The 9,177-nt window shown below is 43.6% G+C and overlaps 1 protein-coding gene across 1 annotated transcript in view; it reads right to left on the minus strand.

The window, feature by feature from the left end:
* The window catches only part of DPT (dermatopontin), a 26,750-nt gene extending 18,198 nt beyond the window's left edge, over positions 1–8,552 (minus strand). Inside the window, exon 1 of the mRNA XM_009638531.2 lies at positions 8,254–8,552. Within this exon, the coding sequence (XP_009636826.1) occupies positions 8,254–8,552 (299 nt within the window). The remainder of the gene's footprint in view (positions 1–8,253) is intronic.
* Positions 8,553–9,177: the final 625 nt, after the last annotated feature.

Raw genomic sequence — 9,177 nt, forward strand, 5'->3', positions numbered from 1 at the left:
TCAGCAGGACTTTGATAGGAAGTTGCTCTGTTTTTTGGCACATAGGCCACGGGAACATATGGCTAAGACTCTGTGTAAACATATTGGATAGCTGCAGATGATTGGTGTTATCCTGATGGAAGAAAGGTTGATACACAGAAATAAAGGGAATGGTTGTACCTGTTGCAAGATGACCACTTTTCTGCATTCATCTATGTTGAGTAGAACCAAACTTGTGTCTCTTGATCTTCTTCCACCTCTCCCCCTTCCCAGTTACATGCATTTCCACTGCTCAAGTCCTTGTGCCCCCTGGGAGATTTTCTAGCTCTTTTGCATAGGTGCAGTAATGAGAGCATTTTCTTCCTCCTTTTCCTTTGCACTTCTCAGAGGATCGCCATTGCCCTGCAATTTCCTATCCCCACCAATCAGCATCTGATACTCCTGCCCATACTCATCTTTGCGGGAGGCTCTTCCTTCTCTTTTTCTCTCCTCACCCACTCACATTCAGCGTGGGAGCCCTGCCCTCTTTCCCGCTCTCTTTGCCCTACAACAGTTTTTATTTTCTTGACACCTCTACTAATATGCTCCAGTTTTGATGGAAAGATTCATCTTGAGAGACACATCACTATCTCTCTCTCTCTCTCTCTCTTTCTGATTGGAAAAAAACTAGCTAACATAACACTCCTATGTTTACATGTGTGCATGTACCAAACTTTAGGAACGTTTGGTTATTTTTAATCCTGATTCTATCTTCTCATGAAAAGTTTTTTTTAAAAAAAACCAACTTGGAGTTGCCTTAAAAATTAGTTTCCCAGATGGAGTACAACTGGACATAAGTAATCTCTTATAATTAAATCGCCATTTTATTTTTAAAATGTTCAGAGTGCAATTTATAATACGCTTTTAAGCTCATGTTCACTTGTCCCTCTCTACTTCTTTCTCATACACAGTCCTGCAATTTGTTATTCAAGCTCAATACTGGGTTCAGTGAAAGAAAGGTAGTGTGACGTTGAAGTACTTTTCTTTAGCTTGAAAATAACACAAAATTTTTTTCCCTGATCTTTCTAATTTTCAAGTAAAATCCAGATATTCCTCCAAAAATGAAGAGATGCTCACAGAAATCGCAGTGCTTATTTGTGGGCTCATATAAAATCTGTTCTTCTCTTTCCTTTTCCCAGTTGGCCTCTTTCCTACAAGCAGAAAGTAGTTCTTCAAGGGAAACAAAAAAACACTCCACACACACCTTTTTAGTCAGATGCTCTATCCACTAATCTGAAAACAACACTTAATATGTGAGGGTTTCTTCCTTCTCTGTTGAATTCACTACTCCTCTTACAGCAAATCCTGCAAACCAGTATGGTGAATAAAAACTAGTGATTCAGAACTTCTGATTTTTGGCCAAGTAAAAAAAAAAATTGCCTTTTTTTTACTAGACCCACTCTGTAGCACTTCTGTTATAGAGGATAATTCAGTATTCAGAGTTAATGTCACTGGGTTCTCCTCACTCATGAAATCCTGACACTGCTAAGAAGAGAGGAAGATGCCTCCTAGAAGGTGAATGCAGAAGACCATGAGAAACCAGCTGGGACTGTGTGGGATTAAACTTGGCAATGGATAGGTTGTTTTGTTTTTCTAGTTGGCTCAAGTTGCGATGCATGAAGAGTTGCCTTTTGAATCTGGTACTGGGAGAAGAGGAGATGAGCTGGCTGGTAGGTGGGGGAGTGGGAAGATTGGTGGTGGTGAGGGTCAGGTGCTGTTGAATATGACGTTGCCCTTCCCTTCCCTCACTTACATCTGTTGGAAATGATGGCAGCGTTTCATAGAAAGTAAGTAAACTGTACAGCCTTATTTTGGGAGGAGTTCTTTGTAGTAACAGGGATATGGTAGCTGAGACTTTCTCAACCTGCTGCAGTTGCTGTGAAAAGCCTCTCCTTCGCCAGTCTTCTTCTGAACTGGTTAATGAGTGTTTTACAGCTGAGTTCTGTCATAGCAAGCAACCAAAGTGCACATCATGGTGTCGGTTTAGTTCAGGTCAGGACTGCTTTCCTTGTTCACCAATGAGCTTTTATCTGTGAGACCAAACTAGAGCTGGTTTGAAAGAAACCCACATAAGGTGGGATTTTGGGACCATGCACGAACTGTTTCACCCTACAGATCCACATAAATTTTGCCACAGTATTTGCAAACATTGACATAGCCTCAGCGACCAAGTGTGTACCTCACTGGCTCAACAGTTGCCTGCCAGACTGAAGACAAACATTGCTTACAACAGTATAATTGTTTTGAGGAACGGCACCAATTGTGGTGACACTTCATAATTATTCCTAAATCTTATTTTTGGTCTTTGCTAGACAAAGTCCCAGAGTGTTGTGCCCAATCTAATGCTGGTGTTGTGCTATAAACCTGTTTCTGAGGCCCTGTGTCCCTCAGATATGTCAGGAATTAGCCTGAGCATCATGTTGTCCTGAGGATGACAACCTGAAGAGGAAACCTGTTCACTACAAATCTGCTCAGGGAAGCCCAAGTCAAGCCCAATGCAGTAAGTGGTGCTGTTAGAGCCTGCACTGAGCCCTGGCCACACTGACCAGGTAGCACTCCCTGAAGCTCTCTGGACACATGCAGAGTCTGACAGCTTGGTAATCACTGGGTCATGCTGCATTAAGGGTGATTTATTCCTTGTAACGGGGTAACCCGAGAGTGTCACTCTGTGTACTTCAAAAAAATCCCACTGTTTTGCTGTAGAGCAGATGGCTCCTGTAAAGCTTGCATCATCAATTACTTTAAAGCTATCTCTCTAGAGCCTGTCACTGCAGAATGAATCTATATATTATGGAGATAATGTCAGACATGGCAAACAGACCCAACAGAAATTACACTGCATGCTTTCATCTGCAGTCCTCCCTGGAGTGCATACGAAGAGAGGCAGCCGAACCTCATGCAGCCAGTAAGACCATGGTTAGAGTGTGAGAGGCATTTTTTAATGAGACATTAGACAGACTGTTTTCCCGGAGTGTTGTTTCACCAAAACATGTTACTTTTCAGTATCCAAAAGTTAATTTCCTTTCCATACAGCTGTGGAGGGGAGGCCCTGTCCTGCTCTCCTGAGTTATTTTTGTGGAGTGTCCTCCCTCTGTGTGACTTGGTTAGTCGCATGATGAAAACTAATTTAATGGTCAGCCTGTTACAGATGAATGCCAAGAGATGAGTGGCTAAGGGCAGGCTCAGGACACTTGAAACACTTGCACTCAGATGAAGGGAACAGCTTTTCTGTGTTTGATTAGGCCATGCCAGTCTCCAGTGGCCACTTCCACGAGGAATCTTCACTATCTGTTGTGAGGTGGTGAGAGGTGTTGTCATGACTTTCACGTGCCAAAGGCAACCTCACTGTCATCTTCAGCTATCTTTTTTTTTCATTTAGGGTTCAGTGATGACTTACTTTCTCCTCCCTGCCCAAAGGGAAGGCAAGGCCCTGTTTACCCTGCTGATTTCTTCTTGACAGTCGCTGATGAGGCCTCCCTGTCTGCAGAAACATCCCTCTTCTCCTCAGATGCTCCCACTGGACTCAGTCCATTGCAGCTGTGCTAAGAGCTTGTAGCACTGTCCCTTTGACATAAACCTAGGGCTTTGAAGAAAATTAACTTGTTTGCGTAGATAGCGCAAATGGGAACGTTTGAAAGGGCAGCTTTATTATCGGATTTGGGTAGTACAGCCTCAGATCCGAGACTTGGGATTGGTCAGAGACTGAGAACAAAAACAGCTCCTCGCAGATGTACCGGGGTGTGCTGCCAGCGCCTGAACAGGAGGCTCCTGCAGACGCTTCCTTTGCTCATGAGTCTGTCTTTGTGCCCAGTTTGTGGGAAACAGGGTTGTGTGCCTACTTGAATGCTCTGCATGTGTGTCTGCACTTAAAGAGAAGGCAAAGGAGAGTGGGAATGGGGGTGGGGAGGGAGAATCTAGATGTCTGTTTTTTCCAAGTCCCATCCAAACACTTTCTCAGAAGTCTAAACAAGGAAAAGAGGTGATAAACATGCATTAAATACCACTTGGCTGGAAATGTTTCTGCTTTGTGCCTTATGGGTAACTGGGAGTGTACTGGGGATATGGCACGGTTCCATCTGTATTATGTAGCGTAAAACAAACATTTTCTCCTAGAAGGAAGAGTTGCTTGTCTTTCACTTGCAAGCTTTTGTTCGTTTGTTTGTTTGATCCCTGTCCTTTGGTACAGTCACTTTCAGGCAAGAAAAATAGTTTTTTCTGAAGTACCTCGTTCAAAGACTGGTCTGTAGACACAACTCTAGTATTCAGTGAAGCAGTGAAGAACAACCTCAACAGCAATCGCTCAGACCTTATCTTTTCTTAGATGGTGAAATATTTACCCAAGGTCAAACTTCCTCCAGTACAAATGGAACTAAACCCCAAAACTTTATTCTGTCTGAAAAGGCTGTATTCCTTGAGATGTCGCAGCATACAAATAAATTGAAGGGTTGTGTAGGATCACGGCATGTCCTGAAGACCTTTCCCTCCTTCAGACATGAGTATTTCCAAATTATCCAGGAACAAATTCTGCTCCCTATATCGAATAGCATCTTCGTTAGCAGATCGCCTCTGAAGGAGTAAGGTGTTGGGGCAGATTCAACAAAGCCTTTGTACACGTAGTTAACTTTAAACGTATTCACAGATTAATGAAGCTGAGGAGACATCCCTGGTCATCTGATCCAATCTATTGCCAAAGTTTTCACTATGAGTCTTGTAACACACTCACAGGCTTCTCGTGTCCATTCAGTGAAACTCAAAAGAACATGCTCTCTTCAGAAGTGTATGTACACATATGCTTAACTCCAGGGATGCATTTATTAAGCAAAAGCACCTATAGTTAGATGTGTTCTGAAATGCCAGTAGGTAATTCTAGGCAACTGTCAGAGGTGATTGGTCTTCATGAGTCTGTTTCTGGAGAGAGATGGGTGCCCCAGAGAGCAGATTTTCGAGTACCTGTTTCTCTCCATTGACTCTGGAAGGGGGCAGAGGTCATAGACCAGGCATTGTGATTTGATGCCTAATGTGGGTCTGTGTCACTGCCCTCTTTCTGCTGAATAATTTTTTCATATCCGTAAGATGCAAAGTCTTACAGGTTTAATCCTAGAAGTCCGGATAATACCTGGTGTTAGTGTAGGAGGCAAATTACCTAAAACAGCTCTGCCAGTGGTTCCCTCCTGCCGTCCAGTCCCCCCAGCTCTCCTATCCCTACTCTCCCCATGTCCACTTCTGCCATTTCCCCCCCAGTTCTAATGGCCAAAGAAAATAATGAGTTGAAGGCTCTTTCTTTTCTCTGCTTTATATTCCCAATTCATTTTCTCTTTAAAGCTTTTCTTGATTTGTTGTCTTTTCTAAAGGAAGAAACCTCTCTTGGGTTTGTCTCTGTTGTGCAGCTGCACAACAGTCAGGAATGATGATTTGTGAAAAGCCATAAATATAATTTGTCAGAGGTCAATTTTTGGTGCTTCTGCCAGATGAGAGTTTCTGGGACATGGCTGAGAAACTGGAGGAAACTCAGAGGACAGCTGTACGTATGATCAGCACTTGCTTAGGAGTGTTGGAATATAAAACTTCCATGGGAGAACTAGAAGAATGAAGACATGTTCGGCCTGAAAGCAAAAGCATGGGTGAAGGTGCATGGGTGAGGGAAAGGCAAGACTGCTACCTATTAATAAGTTAAAGAGATTTTACAAAGGATGCAGTGTGCAGTGTGCTTGTTCTCATTCCTCAGTGGAGGTAGGGCAAGGAATAAAAAGCCTCAATTACAGTAGAAGGAAATGTAGCTTAAATTTTAGGAAAATCTTGGCAGCTTTGTAGTTTTGGGTGGTGTAAGCCATTGAACCTCACTGGATGTGATGTGCAAGGTGAGACAAAGTACCCTGTGAGGCAGAGCTGAGGAAGGAATATTACAGTCCATCCTACACGGATGGGGAATGGACTAGCGAGTCCAGCAGAGTGCTGTGTCACCTGACGTGAGGACGATGCATTGCTCACCAACAGCTTGGTTCGTCAGGAGATCAGTGGGGAAATAGAGGTGGCCAAACAGGAACTAATGGTACAGATTGTGACTCATATTTGTGGTCCCACTGGATGACTGAGTGGATCTCCTGAGAATTGGGGATGGCTCCAAACTGCACTGAGCTGGGCGTGGAAGAGAGAGGAGAGGCAGCTATGAGAAGTGAGACTGCCAAGAGAGGAGGTGTGGGATTGTCAAAGGCCCCACAGGCTACATCCATGCTGTCACATTCATTTGAGGTTTGAGTTTGCACTCAGACGCTCCAGGCTGTCTGCCTGTTGGCCCACACTTTCACCCCAGCCTGGGATGAGCCTGCTGGGTTCTTGGGCAGCAGTGTCTGGGCACAGCAAGGGATGTTGCTGGCTTACAGCAAGCCTCTCTCCATGAAGCACTGTAGATGCAACCAGCTCAGCCCTGGGTGCAGAAAACTGCAGAACACAACAAGGCACAGCTAGCTAAGATTTATGGGAATAGCCCAAGTAATTAGGAGCACAAGTTCACCTTAGCAAAGGGGTGTGTGCTCCCTAATAACTTTGGTGTATTCCCCCCTCCCCCCAAAATAGACAGAAAACAGAAAGAAGATCTATGCAGAAAAGACAGATAGATATAAGGATGTTGGTCTGGAAGGGTGAGCTAGAGAAGAAATAACTAAACTCCAAAAGCTAGGAACGAGAGTAAAACAGAGTTAAACACATTAAAGAGGGGCTGGAAAAGAAATAGATTTGGAGAAAGGATAGGGCTGGCAGTAGGAAAAAATGGAGGGAAGAAAGAGGAGAAAGTGAAAAGATTTTTTTAAGAGGTGAAGGAAATGAGATTCAGATAATACACTGCGGATGTAGTCATGCTAAGCATACAGAGCATGGTGATGAATATGGCCCCATGGTTAGATAGCAGAAGAAAACGTTCTGTACAGACTTACACAGTACCCTGTTTGCGAGAAGTGAACTTGAGCAATTGCTGCCAGGGATTTTTAGAAAGAGAATAATAATTTTATTTTGAACAATAGAAAGGTCTAATTCAAAATTACTGTGCAATAAGTAGAAATTGCATCAACGTAGGAAAAATGAAGAAGTCATCCAGGATTATCACAGTGTCTTCTTTCTGCCTGTTTTGCAACCCTTCCCCTTTCTTTTCAGTTCTTATTCCAAAATTAAGTATAGGGTCAATCTTTTTTTCCTTAGCAATTGCATCAGCCATAGGAATGTATCACGTGGTAAACGAAGGAGTATGAATAATTCAGAAGAAAATTTTGAATCATTTAAAAAGCAGAAGCTTCACATTTCATTGCTAACCTGTCCCCATATAACATGAAATCTACAAAAATCACATTGCAATTTCTGGAACAAAACCATTTCAAGTATTTGAAAATATTCTTGCATTCATTTCATTCTGTCCAAAGAATATTTCAAACTCACAGTTTTCCAAAACCGTGTTTCACATTTCATGAAAAAATCAGAAGGTAATTAAATACTGGGCATGTGCTGCCTAAACATGAAACACTTACACATTTCCAGAAATTATTGTGACCATAAAATGTGATCACCTTTACCTCTAAGGTTGGTGGAAAATGTAATGTTTAGTTAACAAAAACTGACTGTATTAGGGAATTAACATGATCTTTTGCTATCATTATCATGCATATATATGCCATTAGTGGGGCTTTTTGGCTCCTGTAATACCAGTATGACAAGAAAACAGCCTTTGACTGGGCCTCAGCCAAAAAGCTTAGCAACAAAAACACAAAGAGAAAAGCCAGTGCAATACGAAGATTTTTTTTTTCTAGTGATAAGAGCAGGAGGATGGAGTGAGGAGTTTTACAGTTTGTTCCCCAGTTTAGTCACTGATTCAATGTGTGGCCTTTCAAGAGGGACTTTATCCTCTCCTTACTGAAGGTTCATGCCTCATTTTCCTCATCTGTGAGACAACAATAGCAAGACCGAACCACTTTGCAGCTGAGGTTGTGAGTGACCAAACGACACGGCTTTTCTAAAGCACGCTGAGACCCCCCCAGCAAGAAATTGCTACAGAGAAGGCAAATATGATGCTGATCACCTCACACACATGCATCGTGATTAAGGAGTTTCAGGCGGTCATCCAGGGCAGTGAAGCCACTGGTTATGACGGCATTAAGATGTGTTTGCATTGCTCTGACTGCAGTATTAGCACCCACATTTCACAGGGAATATCAGGGCTGTGCCCTCCGGGGATGGTTGGGGGTGTCCTACCATTCGGTTCCCGCCCTGTTGATCTCTTCCCACCAGCACTCTGTCGGCTCACCGAGGCTCTGGGCCGCCGGCATGCAGGCGTAGTTCCACAGTCTGTCAGAGCCTTCCTTCTTGTTGAAAACGCTCCTGACGGCCACGATCACCTGCCCATGTGGGCACTGGAAGTTGAAACCCTGCCGGTACACATTGACCCATTCATCATTATCTCCGTAGTTATAGGGACCGTAGTAATAGTCACCGTACTGGCCCCACACCACGGTCACCAGAGGCAGGAACACACAGAGAAGGATGAGGTCCATCCTGAGGATGTTCCTGGCTTAGAAATGCCCCACTGGTTTGTTGGGCTGGCCCTTTTATATCGCCTCTAACATTTGGCTTCCAGATGTTATGCTTCCAGATCCAAGTGCAATGTGTCATTGCTTAGCAAACCTTCTCTGAGTTACAGACACGTCCAATTACTTTTAAGGTGGAATTCTGCAAGTAGTGTAAGTCTGCAGGCTGAAGAACAGGGTCATCCCACCACCACAAACCATCTGTGATCCCTTGCTGCAGAGCTACTGTATAGAGCAGTATACACATTGTAGTACAACTGCCACAGGCATCCCTCTTTTATCCTCAAGACAGCAGTTAAGTTTGAAAACGACTTCATTTGAAATTAAAGCTCTATTTGAAGTTGCCATTCTCAATCATTAGTAACAGGCAACAAAACGTGATCGTGTGTGTGTCCCCACCCTCTTTTCCCTAAATATCTGTGGCATGATTGTGCCACTCCCTGGAAGGAAGGGAATTGGGCAAGGTGGGGGAATTCACTGCTCCCGTTGTAAAAAATCCTTTATACATTTTGGTTTGGTTTGGTTGGAGGGGAGGTGGAGCCTGAATGACTGAGACTCTGGCTTGGCATGGAAACAGCCCACCCTGAGAAGT

This window comes from Egretta garzetta, unplaced genomic scaffold (assembly GCF_000687185.1).
Source record: "Egretta garzetta isolate BGI_Z169 unplaced genomic scaffold, ASM68718v1 scaffold465, whole genome shotgun sequence".
Taxonomy (NCBI): domain Eukaryota; kingdom Metazoa; phylum Chordata; class Aves; order Pelecaniformes; family Ardeidae; genus Egretta; species Egretta garzetta.